The sequence below is a fragment of the Fundulus heteroclitus genome, chromosome 1, assembly GCF_011125445.2.
Source record: "Fundulus heteroclitus isolate FHET01 chromosome 1, MU-UCD_Fhet_4.1, whole genome shotgun sequence".
Taxonomy (NCBI): Eukaryota; Metazoa; Chordata; class Actinopteri; order Cyprinodontiformes; family Fundulidae; genus Fundulus; species Fundulus heteroclitus.
The window spans coordinates 25,669,195-25,692,286 of record NC_046361.1 but is presented as its reverse complement, the minus strand read 5'-3'; the positions used below and the strand labels follow the sequence as shown (position 1 = coordinate 25,692,286).

General features: G+C 38.7%; 1 protein-coding gene across 2 annotated transcripts; it reads right to left on the bottom strand.

Moving 5' to 3' along the window:
• Nucleotides 1-1,659: 1,659 nt before the first annotated feature.
• ren (renin) lies at nt 1,660-20,796 on the bottom strand. Of its 2 annotated transcripts, none has more exons than XM_036138891.1 (9): nt 20,704-20,796; nt 12,220-12,367; nt 11,669-11,792; nt 9,723-9,841; nt 9,421-9,617; nt 5,284-5,406; nt 5,041-5,182; nt 4,814-4,912; nt 1,660-2,133 (listed from the first exon to the last, which is right to left on the bottom strand). In XM_036138891.1, exons 2-9 carry the CDS (start codon nt 12,349-12,351, stop codon nt 1,972-1,974), a joined length of 1,098 nt encoding a protein of 365 aa, XP_035994784.1. In that variant the 5' UTR covers nt 12,352-12,367; nt 20,704-20,796; the 3' UTR covers nt 1,660-1,971. The 2 variants fall into 2 exon arrangements, with proteins under 2 accessions (XP_035994784.1, XP_021171966.2); XM_021316291.2 differs by lacking the exon at nt 20,704-20,796 and adding an exon at nt 12,831-13,007.
• Nucleotides 20,797-23,092: the final 2,296 nt, after the last annotated feature.

Genomic DNA, 23,092 nt, shown 5'->3' with positions numbered 1-23,092 from the left:
GAGTACCACGATTGAAAATATCATACAGTGTATGCCCGGCTTCCATGTTTGAGTCGCAGAGTATGGAGCAAAGTTTCACCGGCAGGATCGGAACGTAAAAAAATAGTATTTATTTTCTTCATGTTTGATAAACGCTTCAGAACTGAGACCTGGGGGATTTCCTGTGTTGGCTCCTCTTGGGGGCCCTGCTTTGGGGGCCCCTTTGGGAGTCTGGGGTTATGGGTCCCTTGGCCCTGAACCAAAGGCCCGCCTTCCCCGAGCACCGAGGCAACCGGGCCTTTGGTTCTTCACAACCACTATTGAGCAATTTTCTTCTGGATAAATTTCACATACACAAGTGCACTCTCACAAACACCCACAGGTGCTGGGTTCCAGGTACTAAGTGTTCACTTATATACAGAAAGCCTGTAATTTATTGATTTATTTTTTTATTACTTTCTTTTCTCAGGTATCACATTATACATGTCATTTTAAATAATAATACATATGATTTAGCAATGGCATCAAGGTGTTACTCTATTGTATCTGTTACACTATGTCTGTTGGTTGTGCTGTTCTTTTTACATCTCTCTTTCCAGGTGATGAAGCAGATGGAAGATATTTTATCATTCTTTCCCTTTTATCTCGTCTTTCTTTCACCTCTTCTCTTTCTTTTTTTCCTCTTCTTGTTCCTTCTTTACTCTCCTACTTTCCCATTGTAGTGTCCACATAATTTGAAATTCTCCCCACAGGAATCACAATAAAACTATTTACATGCATAAATCAAGTGGAGCACTATGCAAAAGCTGATTGCTCCACTTGTGAAAGCAAAATCTGTCGAGCTCTGTTTGGCATTAAGACATCAATTCTTATTGCCACATTGTTAGACAGGACACTGGGAAGAAGAAAAAAATGAACTGAGACCTTCTAGCCTTTTCAATCTATAAACACATTAACTGACAGGAGGTTTGATGTTTTATTTAATGCACAGCAACGTACAATACATTTTGATTTTTATTGCTATTTTTGGTAGGTATTGTGTTACATATGACTGGCATTTATGTTGATTCAGGGACTGAAGATGGAAATTAGCCCTGGTTATAATCTTGGATATTTACATGTCAATGTTCATTAATGTGCACCGTCTTTTTTTTTTTTTTTAAATAATAAAAATCAGATTTTTTTTTACAGGAATAAATAAATATTTCTTCCATTTCCTGTTGAATTCAAAACTTTTGCATCAATCAAAAATGCTGCAGAATATATGTTTTCTTATCTGTTGTAAAAAAATTTTTATCAGCAGGTTAGGACGTAAAGAAAGCCAGAAATCGGTACCGGCCAAGAAAAGCTGGATTGGTGCATTTCCAATTTAAACCAGCAGCTGACAGAGAACCCAAGCTGATGATTTTTAGCAAAAAGGTTTTGATTATAGTTTGTTCTGTCACTGCTTAAAGAGTAAATCTGACAGAAAGAAAGCTTATTTTTTCCCCCATTTTCTAAGTAACAACTCTCACGGAAGGATATACCACAATGTTGAAAACGTTAGAGCCGGCTTTGCTACTGTAGATAAAATCTGTTGCAGCATCTGTTTTCAACTTTATAAATAACTTTCCCAAAATGCATTCATCACACTGGGATGGAAACAATGCAGTGAATGCACAAATGACAATGAAACCAAAATAAAAGCTCACATTACAACTTTATTCTGATAGGTTATAGTTCTTATCAAGCAGAGAGACAGTAAGAATTGATTTCAGACAAACAGGTGTAAAAATATTTTTCATGGTTTTCAGTGCAACTTGTGTCAAATTAAAAGTAAAATAAAATTCAATACATGCTTTGTAGTCATCTCTTTCAGTGTTTTAAATAAATAGCTATCTTAAAAGCAGACAAAAGTCAGCCCCCCACTTTAAGTTGGCAAGAAAATATTGGAAAACAGCAGCAAAAGTAAAATGGTGAGACAGATTACCATATGTGCATTTTCATATGTTGTCAGACTGCCGTAGCAAACCCTATCCGATTATTGCGACGATCAAACTCTGTGTAGTATCGGGCAATGAAGTTGGCTCCTAAAATCCAGATGGGACCTGTAGGAGGTGGCACATCCAAGCCCCTGAATGTGACGATGCAGACATCCCCTTCAATCTGTGATTGCTGTAAGAATAGGTTTGTTTTTTTAATACAGTCCTTTAATGGTAAACTGTGAAAACATATTAAACACCAAAACTATTACAAACGGCATACATTTGAATAAACAATAAATAAACAAACAAATGTTTTAACAGGAGTGAAACATTAGAAACGTACATTGCTGTGTATCAAACTCTTGAAACAATAATCTGCTTTACTGTATTTTTTGGATTATAAATCACACCGGATTATAAGGCGCAATGTGAATTTACGTGTCTATGTGTGTCTTTGTCCACATATAAAACGCACCGGATTACAAGGCGCATTACATATTCTTCCCAAGTGTGTAATATCACTCTGCCCCTTTGGTAGAGTGACCAAATGATCCTGATTTCCAAGGACAAACCCCATTTTGGATATCCTGTCCACCGGCAAAAGCTGTCCCCTGAAATGTCCACAATTTCAGTGTATCATGATGGAATGAAAAAAAGTTTAGCCCAACAAGTGGTATTTACCCGGTTTTGCTGCTGTCCTGACATAGTAGAACTTTGCCAAACGCACCTTCCCCACCCCGTTGGTGGATGAGATTCACCCTGAGTCCCTTAAGGCTCTGGAGGCTCTGCAGCATTGCGTGGACATCGGGGGCAGTTCCCCTGGATTGGCAGACTGGGGTGGTGGTCCCCCTATTTAAAAAGGGGGACCGGAGGGTGTGTTCCAACAACAGAGGAATCGCACACTTAAGCCTCCCTGGTAAAGTCTATTCCGGGGTTCTGGAAAGGAGGGTCCGTCGGATAGTCGAATCTGCTCAACAGATCTTTCTCAAGAGTTTTCCGAGGTTCTGCTATTAATCACAACAGATTTTTAATTTTAATTTTTTTTTTAATCCAGGGATGAATCATTGTCTATAAAAGATATCTTAGCAACCTTAGCATCTTAGAAAACAATGTAGCAGATATCTGAATTTTGTTGACATCTGGAGAGTATAGTTGCTACCCATTCTTCTGTATAAAATAGCTCACACTCAGGCAGATTGTGAACATCAATCAGTTTTTAAGTCTTGCCAAAGATCCTCAAATTAATTGATGCTGGACTTTGACTGGGCCATTCTGACACAGCTATTTGTAGACCTCACTCATAATATATATCTATTGTATGACCATTTATAGCTGTGATGTAGTTCTACATCTAGGTTTAGTCAAGGTAAAACTGTTTAGCCTAAAGCAGTCTAGGCATACAATAAAAAAATGTAAGGTCCACAAAAATGTCTAAACAATGAAAACCAAAAGTCAGACAGCTTTATTTGTTTTCACATTAAAAACTGATTTCATAAAATTTTCAGTGGTAATCATTTCAGTGCTCAGGAAATACTATATGAGCTATTTACATATTTATTAATACTGATGAATAGAAACACTTATTTTAATCTAAACCATTAGTAATGGAGATGTACGGGACGGCAAAAGGTATTTCTGGAAATCATCTGAGATAAAGTTGAGTTTGCTCCACAATAAAATTGACAGAGGTGCAGCAAGCATTTCCAACCTGGACTGCTACTCACAGCTCCTCTGTCACCAGGTTGTTTGTAACACGAAGAGGCAGATGAGTTTAAAGGATATTAAAGAAATTATACCAATAACTCCACAACAATGAAAATACATGTTTAATGCACATAAGGAGTCCTGAATTCATATATCTGTTTGGTTATATCCAGACAAAAAATAATCCTCAGTTGGAGAGTGTTGTTTTATTCTTTTTAAAGTATTTTTTTTAATCCAGGTTTATAATTAGACTTCTAATAAATATCTTAAACCAATACTAATGTGGATTTTTTTTTTTAAACAAATGTATATCAAATTACCCTAATCATGTAGACAGGAAATATATTTCTAACAGGACATGCTCACTGATATCTGATATTGTCACTGGTATTTCTGGTTGTTGTCCTGCAGGAAGGTTAAATCTCCCCCCACTCAGTCTCAAGTCTTGTGCAACCAGTCTAACAAAAGGTGCAAAGGAAACTTCTTCTGGCTTTTCTTAAAGAATATTTCCCTTTTTACCATTCTTCCATAAAGGCCAGAAATGTGGAGTGTATGTCTAATAGCAATCATGGATTGTGCCTCCTGAGCTGCAGCTCTCTGCAACTCCTCCACAGTTAACATGGGTTTCTTGGCCGCTCTGTTATTTACTGCTTACCTTGGATGGGCTTTCAGTTTAGGTGGATGACCATGTCTTTGTAGATTTGCAATGGTCCCATACTCTATTCCTTTTGGGATCGGTCAGATGGATTGAACAAAGCTCTATGAGATGTATGAGGTATGCTTGGGGTATAGACTTCATCCCTAACATGTCTGCTGTGTTCCTTGATCTTAATAGTCCTGTTTTTCATTAATGTTCTCTAACAAACCTGCAAAGCCTCAACAGAACAGTTGAATTTATACTGAGATTAAATTACATGCAGATGGACTCTATTATTTTATAATTAGGTGACTTTTGAATGTGTTAAAACACTTTCTACATTTTGTTTTACTTGCAATTTTTTTAGGTATAAAATCTTTATAAAATATATTGAAACTTTTGATTGTAACAAGACTAGGTTCTACAGGCATTTTTTAGTTTTTTTTTTTTTTTAAGACATCCTTCAGATACACATTTTTTTGTCATGAAAAATTTTGCACAACAAATTGGCAATCATTCTCGGTCTTACCCATATTATGTAATCTTCATGCGTCAGAGAGTACTCATGGCCTCCCAGGTGAAACGTGACACTGGGCAACATCTTTACAGTTTCGCAGTTGATTTTATACTGTTAAACAACACAGTGTGAAAGATAATACCAGGTAAAGATTCAATGATTGTTTTTGTTTTTTTTGTCTTTTTTTAGAAAAAATAATTTTGCGTGTGAAATTCTGTGGCCATGGGTTTGAGACTTACTCCAGTTTCATCCAGCTGAGCTCCAATGGTTTTCATCAGCATTGAGACAGAGGAGGCCGGCCCTGTGATGTAGGAGGAGCCCGTGTCGATCACAGCTGTGCAGCCCTCTGCACAAAACATCATCTCTGCCCCCACAGAAACTCTGAACAAGCAAGACACAAAACGTGTCATTTCTAAACGCTCACATGCAAAAATGTTCGAACACACACACACATTGCGTACGATGATCTGCAAAGATCTCACCCTTTTATGGTGACTTCCCATTTTCCCATCTCTCTTGTTTCCAGATAATTAAAATTTCCAGTGTAGTAGTTTGGGTCAGTTCCCCCGAGGAGCAGTTCTCCACCAGGGGAGTGCTTTGGGTCCCTAAAAAACATGTAACAACTATGAAAAGATTTACAAATGAGCCTGCTGGGCACAGGCCGCATGGTTCAAAGGTTCATAGGAGCCCTGGGCCTCATTTTGAAAAGACTTGTTGACATTAAACTATGACAAAACGATGCATAATATCACAACACTTACAGACGACTGACACCAAGCTGACAAAAATTAGAAATAGTGACAAGATGACTACAAAGTGAGAGCATTGTTATTACAAGATATGAAATGACCACAGACATTAAATGACTACAAAGGGAAGGCAAGTGAGCATAAAGAAACCCAGATGAACACAAAGCATCTGATCCGACCAACACCAAATGAACAAAACCTGTGCAAAGACTCAGAACCCAACCATCTGAGGACTCAAAACCAAAAACACATCTGTAGGGTCTGCAGTTAGTTTGATACGTTGGGGCCATTTGACAGCTCCGAGCCCCAGGGGTCCATGCCTCATGATGCGTCAGTGTTTTAAGCTCCCTGTCTGGATATTTGACGGTTCGCAATTCATTTTCTCCTTGTCACTGTTGAAAGTGTGGGTTTGGTGATTTATGGTTGATGGTACGTAAAAAAAAGGTTTCAGCGTAGAGGTTCAAATTTGTGGCGTCTTTATCCTCCAATGATCCAGCATGATAATAGGCCAAAGACAACAGTGTTACAGTTTAAAGATAAAAAAAAAAAAACATACTCACTTCTGCCCCTCATCTGACAATAAATTAAACTAAACCTTTCCTGTTTTAGCTAAGTTAAGATAACCAAAATTGTTTCTATTTGCAAAGTGAGAGAAGATTTGTCTACGGTATTTTATTTTTAATTTTTAATGTCAGACAGTGACACAAAGGTAAAGTGACTTTTTATTAAACGACATTAGCTAACATGACTTTAGAAAGCAGAACATTATTTTAGTTGATATGTCTGTAATTTATTAGGTTTTATGAGTTAATGGTTAAGGGTTAAAAGTTGTGTTGTATTGAGTTTTCTTCCTGTTTGTTTTGGAATTGCATTCTGTTGCTCGGGTGCAACATGCAGTAAATTTCTAAAGTCATGCATTTCCCATCTATTTTTTTCTCTCCCTATTTTGAGAGCCTAAGAGATGGCAAAGAAGCATGAGAAAATCTCCATTAATAAAATAGTAGATTTAACACTTCACTCAACATCCTTTATACAATGCCCTTATAACTTATTAACATCCCTGGTAAAGATGTCTAAAAAGCACAAAGCGCTATAAAAGCTAATTTATCTCAAGGAACACCTTAAACAGACACACACTGATTAGCTCATGTTGTTGTTTTAATGGTACAATGACTTGAATGCATTCAGTGTCTTATATTTGTGAAGTGCTTGCTTTTAGATATATATTCTTTAAGACATTTTACTGCTTTTATCTGTGTTTTATCTATGTGTGTTATATGGGTACTGGTTTTGCAAGATGTAAAAACAAATCTCCATCTGAAAGGATTATCTTATCTTAAAATAAATATTTAAGTCTTTTACATCAGTAGTATGATCAAACACTGTAAATCATTTATTCAGAGGGAAAGAATCCTCCCATATGTTAGCATGGTTGTTTAAAAAAATTAAAAAATAAACAGATGTCACAATTATTGGCAAACCAGGTTACTATAAAATAAACACAACTGTACTGCAGTGCACAGAACACCTCAAAATTGTCTTTACAGCAATAGGAACTGCTTTCCTCCAGGTCAGGTTCTAAAATACCATAGATATTTTGGATTCAGTCATAATTGGTGGAAATAAAGTTAGCTTGCTATTTTTGAAGTTCAGGAGATTGTATAGTAGTGTATTATTTACTCTGAGAGTTAATGGATATTTGTTGTTTCTCTTTTGAAAGTAAATATATATTTGAAATATAATAGTTTCCTTGGCTGTAATATGGGACATAGGAAGTTATCAAAAATCACCTCTGATTGGCTGGTCTGTTTTTGCTGATTATTCCTCTATGGAAGCGAAGAGCTGAGTTTTGCTGTGACGGGGGATGAACAACAAAGAAGGTATGAACCCAACGGGAAGGCTCAGGACAGATTGACTTTTCAAAATTTGTTTGGATTCCATGCTGTTGTTTGCATCACAGGCTTTATTACATTCATCTAATTGTTCCTGAAAGTTCTTGATTTTTTCTTCTTTTCTATGCTTCAGATGTGTTCAGCGACCCTCGGCAAATTTCAAAGAGAGCTTTATCCAGTTCAGAATCGAAAGCGAAGAACCTCCAGGTGTGAAAAAGGGCAGTGACAAGGAAAATCCACTCTGATTGAGCTGTGGTAGAAAAAACAGGTGATACAACCAACTGAGCGAGACAAAGGTTATGGAACCCTGGAGCAGAAATACAAGTTGGTTTTAATAAAGCAAACAGCCCTGTCCGACCCTGTGAGTCAGTCTTTGCTGTTCTGTCCCTGGTAGCTCTGATGGTGAGTTCTATCTTTGAATTCCTACATAACTTTAGGTTTAAGAACTTGGAGTTCTAAGTGGTTAAACACCTTCTTGAAATTCCCGACAAGCTTGCAAACATTTAATTAAATATAAGCCTTTGATCAGTATTTGTCATGTTCAATTCCTGCCGGTCCCTTCCAGCTTTAATATGTGCAGTCTCCTGTTTTTCAGATTTTACCAAATTAAATCCTGACAATTCAACCTTAGTGTGATTATGCTGACCCCCAGTTCTGGTTGGTTGTTCTTATAGTCATGAAATCATATGAACTAAATTATAATTATTCTAGAATACATCTTAAACTAAAACAATGTGCGGATATCTTGCTTCTCTGAATTTGTGGTAGGGGTCATTCAGTAGGAAGGAAAGAAATCCTTCAGAATTTTGTTTTACTTATACATTAAAATACTGTATTTCAGCATTGCTTATGTGTTGCAGAAGCATAACTTTGCTTGTTTCATTTTTTTTAGGGTGGTAAAGGAATTGTAATTAGTAATCCATTACTTTCTGCCTAACACAGGCACAAATAAACTATGAGAAACAGGCCACATTCTCTTTACTAATCTTCAAAATGCCAAAGACAACAGAAAATCTTTTTTTGAGACATGCAGATTTTTGTTTATCATCATAAGACAGGCTACAATAAAATGGGTACTTTCCTAAACTTGTCCATGTCTACCGTAAGGTCAGCAAATAATTAATTGTGAAAAACCACTACAATCAGGGCACCTTTTCAATCCTATCATGAATCACAGTGAGGATGATAGCAAAGAAAACAAAAACATCTCCAAAGGGCACAGTTGCACAGAAAATTATTCAGTGTGAGATCATGCTAATGCAAACAGCTGTATTAATTATTAGGTTATTTTAAGCATCTTTACCAGGAGTATCCTTAAATATTTGGTATTATATACATTATGACTTATAATTAGTGATTTAAAACCAACCATTAAAAAAATCTAAAAACAAATTTAAATGTAAGGTATACTATCAACAATATTTTCTGCTTAGTTTAATTTGAACAAACCACCTCAGATTTAGCAAAAGGTGGTAACCAGGTTTAGCTCCCCTGTTTTGCTTCACCCATAGAAGTTTATTTCTAGATACACTTTCCCTTCAATGTTTTTGGTCGTTGCTCACATAAAAACATCCATCCATCCATCCATTTTCTAACATGTCTAACATGTCAATTTTCTAACAGCACCCCTCCCTCGGGTTGAGAGGTGAGCTGGGGCCTATCTCCAGCTGTCAGTTTTAAAAAAAAAATAATCAACATATTCATGTCATCCCAAAGGTTTCTTATAAATAGGGCATCATTTATAGTAATGTGTTCATCCATACAAAATATGGGCAAATGCTATAACAATTATGGTAGGTCTGTAACAGATTCAGAAATATATCTAAAACAAAGATGGAGCCATGGAGCTAAGGACAACGGACTTTAATCTGCCCAGGTAAGCACTTGCAATAGTCCTGTCAAGCTTGAATGTAAAGTCTCTTCTGGAATGTGGATTTTACATGACATTATAACGTGTAAATGAAATCTGTGAACACACCTACTGTAGTAGATTGAAAACACCTCTTCCTTGAGGACATGCTGAGACATGATTCGATCAAACACCGGTGTTATCCCATCAACAGCCACGTTGGGATAACCCATCCCCAGGACCCCATCAAACTTGGCAAAAATAAATGGCATGGCAGACAAGGAGGTGGCTTCAGCAAATACTTGAACAACAGGGAGGCCGCCAACCTGGGGGGATCAAATATCCAGAAGACAGAAAGTTGTGAGTTGGTATACAGCGGGCACACCTTTAAGTTAAATGGGTGATTAGTTGGTGCTGGACTCTGAACTCACCACAACAACATCCTCACTTAGAAATCCCCTGATAGTCCCAGAAGCGTAATTGATTGAAAATCCGGTGCCATTTGAAACATGAGTATGGGATTGGGATGAATCATACCTGTTGTGAGTAACTAAACATCCAAAATGTGTTTAAGTCAGAAAATAATTTTATGTTGAAGATATAAAATTTCATATACATAAAAAATATTTTAAAGCTTATATGTATACATTAAAGTTAAGTGTCCCACTGTGAGAAAATCCTTTTAGCAGTTCAATATAATCAGATATGTTTATGAGTTTCAGAAGCTTGTGTTTATCTGCTTGGCGACCAGTTGAAGGGTTATGTATACACAGAACAAAGAGAGCCCAAATCAGGGTTGGTCTACCGATGACCACGTCTGACAATTATTGAAATGTTTAAACCAGTAATTTTTACATAGATCTTATTTTCAACTACAAATTTACTACATACAATCACCGGACACTTTCCTTGGATGCCTCTTTAGTTGCTTGTTAACACAATCAGTAAATTAACCAATTCTTCTTCTTTTTAGCCTTTCCCCTTCAGAGGTATCCACATTAGGTCCATCTAACCTTATCTTCTGTATCTTCTTCTTTCGCCCCAGTTACCTTTCTGTCCTCTTCAACTCCATCTATACATCTCCTCTTTAGTCTTCAGAAAACTCTACTGTGTCTAAACAGTTCAAACACTGATGAGGTTTTAAAGATTCCTTCAACACTGTCCCACTTACTGAGAATGAGGTTGTCATGTTTGGGAGGTTGCCAAAGAGAACCTCAACATTTTCATCTCTGCTACCTTCAGCTTTGCGTCCTGTTTCTTTCTCGGTGCGACTGTCTCTAAACCATACAAAATCGCTGGTCTCACCAACCTCTTGGAGACCTTTCCTTTCACTTTTGCTGATATCTTTTATCACACTACACACCTGGCATGTTTTTTCCCACCATTCGAACCTGCTTGGACATGTTGCTTCAACTCTTTTCCACACTCATCATTGCTCTGAACAGTTAATAAAAATATAATACAGCTCCCCCTGACTTCTCAATCAGCATCCTCAAAGCAAATACTACATTTGTTGCACTTTATCTTGGCATAAAACCACACTGCGGCTTACAAATGCTCACTTCTGACCTCAGTCTAGCTTCCACAACTCTTTCCAACAAGGTCATTGTATGACTCATCAGGTTTATTCCTCTGTAGTTGCCACGACTTCGCACATCTCCCTTGCTCCTGAAAATTGGTACCAGTACACTTCTCATCCATTCCTCATGCATCTTCTCGCTCTCAAATATCTTATTGAACAGACTAGTGCAAAACTCTGCCACTGTCACTCCTAGACACCTCCATACCTCCACAGGTATAATGCCTTTCCATCTTCATGCTTTTCAATGCCTTCCTTACTTCATCCTCATAAATATTTAGAAAATCGACCCATTACCTGGCAGCTACTCAATGCATCTATATCTGAAAAGGAATCACCAAAGAGCTTTATAACGGGTAAAAGGGACTTTGAATGTGTCATTATAGTTTCTGCCAATTGTTAGAAACAACACTTGTATACTTGACTTTTGATGGCTATTTCTAGCACTATCTCATAAAGCTCAAGTACCGGTAATCCAAAACTGTTTCCTTGAACATAACAATGAGTTCACTGTACCCTACACTGTACCTTCACAGTCACCAGATCTCAATCAAATAAACTACATTTGAGGTGTTGCTGAACAGGAAATTCACTTCTTGGGTGTCAAGCAGGTACATTCACAGCAACAGTGCAATGCAATAATCATGCAATAAATATGAAGAAAAAAACCTCTAAGGAATATTTCTGACACCTTGGCACACTTGCCTATAATACAGTGAATTTTGGGTTACAGTTTAAATTAGGTTTTGATGTAAAGTTTATTTTCCTGGTTGTAGTTAAACATATTTTGACACTTACAGCAAGCGGTGGAGAAAGGTGAGCAGCTCTGTGAGGGCACCCACAGGTTGGCTGAGCCTGTGTCAAACACCACGTTGAACATCTGGGCAGGGGAGCCGATGCTAATTTCTCCAAAGTACTGAGTCTGTTAAAGACAAACAGGACAGTGTTTCTGAAGCTTTTTGGATGCTCTTTTTATCTTTCCCCATGCACTTTTTTTTCACCAACAACATTTGAGGGGATGAAACGCTACACTAGGAGCATGAGTCATGCACAAACCTCTGATTCAAAGACTAATGGATCTGCTGTTTCACTCGAGGGGAAATTTTCAACATTGATCCAAAAAGCAGTGATGAAGCCTCTTGCATATGTGCGTCTCTATAACCTTGACGACTTAGGTCTGTTTTTGTCTAAAACTCAAACAGCAAACCCAGATGCCTTCAATTTAACATGTCTTTATTTCCTTTCACCTGCAGAATCTATGACACAAAAACATTTTCTTGATACTTTTCAGACTTTCTTCAGTGAATATACACTAATAAAGCACATAAAGGCAAGTAAAAATGTCTCACGTCCAAGTAATTGGTTAAAGGTGTGGGAACAGTCCCATTGTTGGGGTCAGCTGTGCTCATCTGGGCCAGCTCACTCAACACCTGCTCTGCAGAAACTCCCATCTCCTGTAATGTCTCTCTGATGGATGGCATCTTCTTGAGAGCAATTCTAGAAACATTAAGAAGCAAAAGAGGAAATTTGAAAAATAACCAAAAAGAAAAATATCCATTCAATTAAATGCAAGTAGAGGCAATGAAGGTGGTGACAGAAAAAAAATTCTATGAGTTCTGAGGGAAATATTTCTCCAATTTCTGACACACATGTGCATAGTCATGGTCTCAGTACGACTGAGCCTGTAATAAAGCCCAGACGTATTTTTCTCTAAACGCCCTGCCAGAAAAATGAACAAAAACACATGCTAATTCATCGCAAATAAAAAGCTTTAGTAACAAGCCAATAAAAGCCATTGGTTATCCTGTCTTCATTTGTTAAGTCGTTTGCTGTCACTTTTAGTTTTGCAGCGATAAGCTTTTTCCCGCTCAAAAACTGTTTTGCAACTGGTAAACCTGTACAGCTTCTACCACTCTTTTGTAACCTAAACAAGAGATTTGTGAAGAAGTAAACTGAATACCTTATTAAACCATGGCTCGTGGTCACTGCCAGTGATAGAGCAGCCAAGTACATCCAGCAGTTCAGCAGTAGAGTCATGGTGACTTCTGACAGCAGGCTGAAGAAACAGGCTAATTATATGGGTGTTATATATTAGCTTTTCTTGACTAGTTTATGTAATCTGAGCTTGCAAAAGCTGCGTCTCTCTATGTTGTGTCCGGTTTCTTGACTCTCTTTATAACCTGTCCTCTACAACATGCTCTCATCGTTTAGCCACTCAGTTTGGAGCTTTCCTCGAGGTGACCTCTTGAAAACAAACTCTACCCCCCAATCCAATCCATCTACACTGGTTCACAACCTCTCTTGTAATAAACATGACCCAGAGGGAGATCTGACCCCTCCTGCCCTGAGGACCAAATGCTCTTTGGGTACACAGTTTTGTAGACTGCTGGCGTCAGTGGCTGAGACACCTTCTCTGCAGGGGCGTGAGAAACTTCAGAGGAAATAAAGAGGCTATGAGCTGTCCAGACAGATTAAGGAAATGCTATTTAGTACAAAATATAGAACTAAAAACTTGAGTTAAATCTTTATTCTGTGGTTAATGTGTAAGGGTGTATTCAGACCTGCCACATTTGGTCTGCTTTAAATAGACCAGAGTCCATTTCCTCCTCGGAACTAACCTTTTGTGTGGGTGGAAATACACTCAAGCAAGTGGTCTGGACCAAAAGACTTCCCTGGTGTGCATACACCCCAAGTCTCCAACTTCTTCACCTATTTGGGATGCAAGAGCAGAATTAGATCTCGGGACCCACTTCCAATCCAGTTCATTGCAGAACCACCCAACACTGCAGGACAACTTTTCTTTTAAATGATCAATACTTGATCAGTGCGTTGACTATAAACAAGAGTCAGAATGAAGACCGATGGGTAAAGGGAGCTCTTTGGTTATTGCTTTAGGTTTTTTTTTTCATCAAAAATGATCAGCGCAACATCACATTCTGTCAATCCCTCTCTCCATGTCAGAGCCTCACCTTTGGTCATTAGTTATGGATTATAACCAGTAGAGTGAAAACCAGGCAGTGGAAATGAACTGAACTTACTTCAGAGTACTTGGTCACCTGAATCATGATGATGCTGATGTAATCTCTTTGGAACGTGTTGGAGGACCGAGCTGTAAACACTGAGGAGTTGGAAGTGCCATCCTCCCCTTCTGTTCAGTGATGGCTTTTCTCTTTTGACCAAGATGGTTTCTTTCACCTCTCTTTCAAACCATCTGTTCTCCCTCTCCAGAATCTGGACAAGATTGCCGTCAAAAGAGTGCACTTTGTTTTTGAGGAGCAAGTGAACTGCTGAATCTTGCCCCGAGCTGCTGGCCTTCCTGTGCTGTGCCATGCATTTATCTAGCTGTTGTTTAGTTTATCCAATGTAGGAGTCTGAGCATTGGACCATATACACAACGCCGCTCAGCTGTGGTTTGGGTGTTCTGTCTTTGGGTTGAACCGGTTTTTGTCTGAGACTGTTATTAGGTTTGAAATTTCCTGGTATGTTGTGTTTGACAAAAATTCAAAGTTTCTCAGAAACTTCTGACACATATGGAATGACAATGTTTTTGCGTCTCTCTGTGTCCTTCTCTGTATTCAATGGTGTGTTATTCTTTCTGCCAACTGTGTTGGCTGATTTGACAAAGGCCCATTTTGGGTAACCACAAGCTTGCAGTGATTTCCTGACGTGCTTGTATTCTTTTTGTTTCTCCTCTGTGGCAGAGTGAATGTTGTCAGCCTGGTAACTTAGAGTTCTTATAACAGAGAGTTTGTGCTCCAGTGGTATGTTTGTGGGGGCTTCCGTAAAACCTCAGTTTTAAGACTCTTCCCCTATGTGTACCACACAATCCAGAAAGGGAAACATGTTGTTCTTGGCATCCTCTCTGGTAAACTTTATGTTGTTGTCCACTGAGTTGATGTGGTTGGTGAATGCCTCAATTTCTTTGGTTTGGGTTTTGACCCAAGTGTCATCCACCTAGCTAAACCGCCTAGCTAAACCAATACCACCATCTGGATGGGGGGGGGGGGGGGGGGGTGCTGTGTCGGCTGCCACCTTTTAGCCCTCCCAGTTTTAAATGCACTTGAGAACAACATGTTCTTTTTGAGCAGGCGACATTTCAGCAGGCGGAGGCAGGCTTAGGGTTTTATTCACACCCTTGTTTTCCAATTGCAATCCGGTGTTTGAGGCCTGGAGGAAGAGCGGGCTGCCTAGCCAGGGTCTAGGCTGGGGATGGGCATTGTGTCCTGGGGGCCGGCTGGGGCAGGCACTTCTGTGGAATAGGGCATGGGACTTAAGCAGGCAGGGTTAGGGTTCATGGTGTGGGCTCTGGTTGTCTGCCCTGTTTGGATTGTGTTGGCCCCATCTCTGGATGGATGGGCTCGTGGGTCTTTGAGGCCAGGATTGGGGTGAGGGGTTGGGGCTGGAGTATGGACTAGGTATGTCAGGTTTGGGGTGGTCCCCCCACCCTCATCCTGATAATGGGGTTCACCCCCCCGGTCTGGGGGCTGGCGCTTCTCTCTGCTCTTCATTGGGATGGGGCAGGAAGCTATCTCTGTGTTGGTCCCTTTTGGGCACCTTTGCTCTGGGGTTCTGGTTTCCCCAGCGTCTCCCTCTGCACTCTGGGGGAGAGCTATTTGGCTTGTCACAACCACCTTTGAGCATTTTTCTTATGGATAAACCTTACTTCAAAAGTGTTGCTTGTTTATACCCACGTTTCCATTGAATTTGAAGTAATCCTGAAATAATATCCAATAAAGTTTATTGCATATATATCAAGTCCCCCATGTCTCTGCATGGATAAGCAGCATAGACAATAGGTGAATGGATGCATGGGGCTTTAGTAAAACGTCAGTGGAGTAGTATAGAATAGGACAAGTTTTAAGTTGCAATTACAAGTGGCAAAGGAAAACTTTTGAATAATTTGAATGCAATTTCAGTGTTCATAAGCAGTAGCGTCTTTGGCAAGATAAGTTAAGTGGTGCACAAAAACTCACCTATTAGCCCCAATTTTTTTTGTGACACATACAACCTGACTTTCATCAATTTTAAATTAAACAGATAAATTAGGATAAACCGACATACTAGAAAATACATTTTATATAAGCTAGATGTAATTTATTTTTATACATAAAATTACAAATAAAGGCTCACTGATATTGTTAATTTAATAAACAGAAAATATTCACATCAATCCTCCAGTGAGCCAACAAGTACAACCAACACTAGATTAATATTTGCTTTTAGTTTCCATTTCCCCATTTTGTTTAAATTTTGTTTGTTTCCCACATTTTATTTCAACAGTTTTTTTTACTTGCTTTTATTTTTATTTTCCAATGATGTAATCATGTAAAGCACTTTGCATTGACTTGTACTGAAATGTGCTATACAAATAAATTTGCCTTGCCTAGATGGTCGCACTCACACTATCCTGCAGAACGTAAACACAACGCGTGCATTTCCAGTATTTTCATTGGACAATCCGAGGTTGGGGCCACAGGATTTGTGCCCCACGGCTATCTACTGAGAGCATGTTGGGCATGCGCACTGCGATTTCAGATGTCCATTATTTAAACAAACGTTTAAATAATGGCCCCAAATGCATGGATGCCACAGTTCATAAGTGACACAAATTTATGGGCCATTGACAGAAATCAGCCTTTAGTTGTAACTTTTGTAAAGTGTTTATAAGAACTTGTACCTTTTATCTTGTATGATCTAAAATAGTGTAAAATGTATACAAAAAATGTAAATTTGACATTGCACTAGTGTGAGGCTTTGAGCACCCTTCGTGCCTCTGTGCAGGGCAGAGGATGTCAAAGCAATTGCTTAGTTTACTTATGCCTTGAGCCGGCCTTGTTTACTCTTCAGCAGCCAGGTTTTCTTGACAGATATCTGAAGAGATTTTCACTACTATGCCAGCCTACAGGCCAGCTTCCAGAGAATGTTAAGTGAAATGGCTGTTCAGATCTTGCCACTTGTCCAACCACTGAGAGCTCTCCCACTTTTCTTTTCCTGAGCTGCCAAGTCCACTTTGGCTCCCTATCTGACCAGCCTCAAGGTTTCCTTTTTTTGTTTGGTCACCTGCCCACCTCATAGTTGTTTAGTCCTGTGTTTGATTCCTCTTTTCACCATGACACATTGACTACCTTAATGAGAAACACCTTAGCAGAAAGGATCTGTTTTGTGGCTCAGCCCCAAGACTGGAAACAATCTAAACTAACATTAAATTCTTTATCCTAATTAAAAACACCATTAAGCAACTAAAACAACCTCCTTAGCTCTTTTGTAGTGCAGTTAATGAGCACACAATGTATCAGTGTCTATTTACTTTTATTATTACATCAAACCGGATCAGATTTCATTGACTGGCCCGAATTGTTCTTTTTCTATGTTTTACATGAAATTAAGTGCAAACAGAGCAGAAGGAGTACAAGCACAAATCTGTTTGCAAGGCTACTGCATTTGATAAGGAATCAGTGATAATAAATGAGAGAACATCATTAGTTTTCATTTAGTTTGTCTCTTTTTCCACACCCTTCAGTTATCCTTAAAGCTGATATGTCTATATCCATCTGATGAAAAGTTCCCAGCAGCCATAGCACTGAGACGCTGCATTTTCACGAAAGCATGCAAAGGGAGAAGCACGTTACACATGTGTAAGTTCAGATCGGGGTCTTTGATAAAAAATGCTGGCAGGAGGCAGAGCCCATGTTGAGTGCATTTTCCAGTGGAGAGGGATTGGCAGTGCTCTCTATTTTCATACACACCTCTTGCTGCTGTGCTCAGAGACTGAGGTTTTTACTCCAAGCTGTTCAGTGCCTGGTTTGAACCACAAAATTCCCACAATATCTGGCCTGACAGGACGGCGGCTCTCTTGATACTTAACTGACCACACAGTTCAAGAACTGTCTGGGTTCATATCAGACAGCCATTGGACAGATTAATGGTCAGCCCCTAAATTATACCCTGTGGACAGAAGTCTCAAAGAATGACACAGTTTTCATCTTGGACTCAGTAAACAGAAGGAGGCAGTGGTTCGGCTACACAGCAACAAATCGTTTGCCAAATATGGCGATTTCTTTTAATCTAAACTTGTCTAAATCTAAATATTGAAACAAACGAAAGGGAAAAAGTAAATCACTTATAAATAGATCCAACCTAAGATGTCTTGCAAAAAGATTAAAGTTCCTTAAATTACTTTCTCATTTTGTCACATTACAACATTTTATGTAATAGAAAACAAAAAGTAGTGCATAATTCTGAGGTTTCAGGAGAATTTAAAAAATGCATTTGTATTTAGCACCCCTTTTACACTGATTCAGATATCAGAGTGTGTGTACAAGGAAGACAGAAGAATGTTGTGGAAATGTTTGAATCAGGATTAGGTTACAAAACAAGTTCCCAAGCTTTGACATCTCCACAGTGAACTTGGTGGGGGGCAGATTTTAGGATGCTGACCCAAGCTTATGGGAAGGTGCATGGGGCAAAATACAGGTTGATCCTGGAAAAAAAAAAGTTGTGGGAGGCTGCAAACAGACTTGGATTAGTCCAAATGTTCACCTTCCAGATTGAAAGAAGTAAACATGCTATCAGAGCAAAAATAGTAAGGTTTGGATCAAAGCTTAGTCAAGGCCTAAATCCAATTGAGAGTCTGTGGCAGGACTGGAAAACTGCTGTTGGCAGGCACTCTCCACCCAATGTGACAGAGCTTGAGCTACTTTGGACAGACAAATATGGAAAAATGTCTTGTCTAAAGCAGAGAAAAACTGCAAAAGACCTGTAGCTGTAATTGCAGCAAAAGATGTTTGTATTGATTGAGGGGATTAAATATAAATGTACACCTGCTTTAGCAACTTTTTTTGTTGTTGCAAAAAAAAAAAACAAGAAAATAATACAGAATATGAGATTGTTTCACATACAATCTCAATGGAATGCATTGAAGTTTGTGGAGAAATTTCACAAAATAAACTGTATCAACCTTTGTTGCGAGTTCAAGCCCATTGCTTAGATAACCTGTTTTGCTTCCCTTTGACTGCTGTCATAGTGATGCTGTCAGCATCAGCAGGCAGCTGTTTCAAACAAAAAGAAAACTCTCCAACTCTGTGTGCGCAACCTGCTCAGCACCAAGCAGCTTACATAACCTCTGAAGCATTCACTGGCGAAAGGCGTTACAAAAGGATGACCACTGGCGTAACATGTGTTATGTAGCTGGAAAAAAGTTTGCTTTATCAACTTAACATTTCTTTTCCTCAGCAGAAGTACAACAAGCTTCAAACATACAAAAATACTCTGTTAAGCTAGTGTGGCATATGTAGTAAAAAAAAAAAAAAAAAAAAGGCAGCCATCTTCGTGGTTTTCTCTGAGAATGTTGCTTTAAACGAAAAAAAAAAAAAGGATGCATGCTGTTACTGAAAACAACATGAAAGCAGCAAAAGGGGACTAATGAAACAGTTTGAGCTGGAAAGGATTACGCCCAGCCACTTGCAACCTTTTATTGACAAGCAGGCTTCAAACGAAACATTTCATGCCCAGTCTCACGTACATTTGACACTCGAGCTGACCTGGGTAGAGCGGTACCCAAATGTTTGTTTCCCACACCGTCCATGCGTCACTCCTGCATGGCCTCTCACCTTTCCAGTGAGCCCACTCAACTGGTGGGCATGGGAAATATAAAAAATCATGTAGCTTCAGAAGTGATGTATTACATTTATTTTTTCTACAATTATTTTTAGACTTTTACTTGTCGTCAATATTGATCGCGTCTGTACTGGCTTTACATCAGCCTGTAGACACGTTTCTCACCAGAAATTAAACACAGAGATGCTTGTTGTGAGAAAAATAGACAAAATAAAGAAGCTGTCACAGATACAGCAGACAAAACCTCAAATTGGTTTGGGCTCAAAAACACATTCGATGCACTTATCTCTTAGAGTTATGACAACTTTCATACGATACGACAGATGAAAAGCAAAGCACTTGAATGAGAGTCAAGGGACGTTCTCTCTCAAACAAACAAGACTGACATCCAAAGTCGCAAACAATCAGCATCAAATTCTAACCAGATGCTCTGGACCTAAAATGCAAAATGTTTGCAAGTTTCTGACTTATTTATATGCACTTATTTTGTGCAATTCAATAACTTTCTTCTCAGTTTTGTTTTTGAATTTAAATCCAACAAACTATGAATTAGACTGCATTTCCATCTGGAGTCAATATGCATTACAATGTGCGGGCCAGTCCTCACAACGGGAGGTCAGAAATGTAGAAATCGAGACCAAAAGACATATCAAAAACATATTTGGTGCACGTCAGAGTGATATCCATCCCGAAGAGCTCTGTGAGTATTTGATATTGTTCCATGGTGATTTAAAGTATCCGATATAATGTAATTTTCTCAATTTGTTTCTAGACCTGGTTGGGTAAATACACATGGCCAGCAGAGGGTAGCATCAGCTCATCTGAACAGAATTGCTTCTTCCTTGTGCTCTGACTCAAATCCAGTCACATGTACATGGAGACTTGATCTTCTTCATTCTCCCTTGGAAAACAAAAAGTGTCTGTTCCCTTTAGGTGGCCAACAAAATTCCTCTACAGTGATTCCAAAGGCCATCTTGTCTGGTTCATCTTTAGTAAGTACATAAAAAACAGCTTCTTTAAACAAACCCAAAGGTTTTTACTTAAAACAGATCCACTCAAAGCTCAAAGTGTTAGATCTGCAAAGCCATCATCCACCTCCTGATCACACACATAGTTCTGATTGAAAACAGTACCTACAAATCTGAGTGGGTCTATATTGAAGCAGTAACTTTTTGTAACATATGAATTTATAAAACAAATAGCTTCTGACAACTTACGGCAGTATGGCTATATATTATCCCCAGCAGTCACTGGATGAGAGGTGAGGTACCATCAGGACGGGTAACTGGTGCATGAAAAAACAAGTAGCCTTTTATACGACACACACTCACCTATTTCCAGCTGTCAATGGGCGAGAGGCGGGGTACACCCTGGACAGGTCACCAGTCTGTCACAGGGCAACACAGAGACAGACAGGACAAACAACCATTCACACACACACACACACCTAAAGAGAATTTAAAGAGGCTGATTAACCTAACGGTCATGTTTTTGGACTGTGGGAGGAAGCCAGAGTACCCGCAGAGAACCCACGCATGCACAGGGAGAACATGCAAACTCCATGCAGAAAGAGCCAGGGTGGAACCCAGGACCCTCTTGCAGCAAGGCAACAGCGCTTCACACTGCACCACTGTGCAGCCCATAATAATAATAATAATAATAATAATAATAATAATAATAATAATAATAATAATAATAATTATTATTATTATTATTATTATTATTATTATTGTTATTATTATTATTATTATTATTATTATTATTATTATTATTATTATTATTATCATAATAATGAAAATGAAAATGTAAAAAAAAAACCAGCATTTTTTTGTCTGGATATGTTTTTACTGTATTCTAAAAAATTAAGATGATCTTTTAGAAGGGATTGCCAAAAATTTAACACTGTAATACCCACGATTCACCACCAGGTGGTAATAATATCAACGTAAACAGCTTCGAAATTCAGCAAAATTAATAACAACTATATCCTCAGCATGAGAAAGCATGTGTGTGTGTGTGTGTGTGTGTGTGTGTGTGTGTGTGTGTGTGTGTGTGTGTGGTGGGGGGGGGGAGGAGGGGGGGGGTCATTGGGGAAGAGGTGGGGTACATCCTGAAGGGTCACCAGTCCATCTCAGGGCTGACTAAAACAGTGCTAGGCTAAAGATTCTCCCAAAGCGGTTGTAGCTCATGTTTTCTGTGACACAGCTTGCCCTTTTCTTTTCAATCATTAATGTCTTCATCTTTTATTTGAAGTACAATGAAAACAGATTAGGGAGGAAAACAGACTAAGACCAGACTTAATTAGTAAAACAGTATTAAATAATGCCAGACCGAACCTGACCCTCTGCAATGCCTCGGAGTAAAACGGCAGCTCGGAGTGATCGAAGACTAACCGTTATTAATTGAATACACCGATCTACAGCAACTTAAAGAGCCTCGTATCAGAACATTAACTCACGTCAATCAACTCTGCGGTCACATCTGAGCGATCGGTAGGTTTAGTGTCCGCTTCAGTTAACACCAACGGTCATACTATTACCAGCGACAATCCAGGCTTTTCCTTCTTGGAATCATATATTTATTTGCGTTTTTTTTCACTGGATCTTGGACCATTCTGCATTGTTTCATTGGGAGATGCTAATAGCCGTTAGCCGTTTTCTTGTTTTATCTCCTGCTGCACATGCACAGTGTTGTACTGTGCATGTGCATGTGCATGTGTTGTACTGTGCATGTGCATTCGTGTTTATTACAGATAAACACGAATGGCTTTATTTACTAGGAAATTGAGCCAAAACAAAGCCTAAAACGCCGAAATAACAACTAATTCGCCAGCAGGACGTGATAATCATTGTAAAAACCTTTCAACCAGAGTGAACTACTGACGTATAAATAATAAAAGGAAAAGTCAAATAACGTGGCTATGCACCTGTTGATGATTGAAGCATGCAAGAGAAGTTTGGCCACCATTACATTTTTCTTTTTACCCATCAAAACATCCCTTCCAGGCCAGCACACCAACCTTTTCTCAATGAGTTTAGAAGTGGCAGGTGCAGGCCTACAACGTCAAGAAAAGTTGAGGGGAGGTAAAATGATAAAACACATAAACTAAACATCAAAAGGTAAAAAAACAAGCACAACCATTTACTCATAAAGAACACAGAGAAACCAGTAAAGGCTGGGGTTACTGCAGCAATGAAACAACAAACAGATGTTATGGGCAGATGAGAGGTACTGATTGCAGACCATACAGGAGGCAACCAGAGACAAATTAAACCTTAACACAAGTCAAAGAATGATGCAGCTGAAATAAAGTAGGTCAGACCAACAATGCTTATTATCAGGAGTAACTTAACATCGTACTCATAAACTATGTTAACCTTTATTAATGTGCAAAAATCCATGACTCTCATGATTTATGTCATACATCTCTCTGAAGGATGCATTATTTTACCTCCCATTGAATGATTTGCATCACAAACAAAAAAACAAGTATACTTCTCTGATTAAGATTTATTTAGCATCAATTGCAAAATAATGATTCTTTTCCTGAAGATTAAAAGAAAAGCCATGATGTCCTTGTGCATCTAAATTAGCCAAGATATTCCA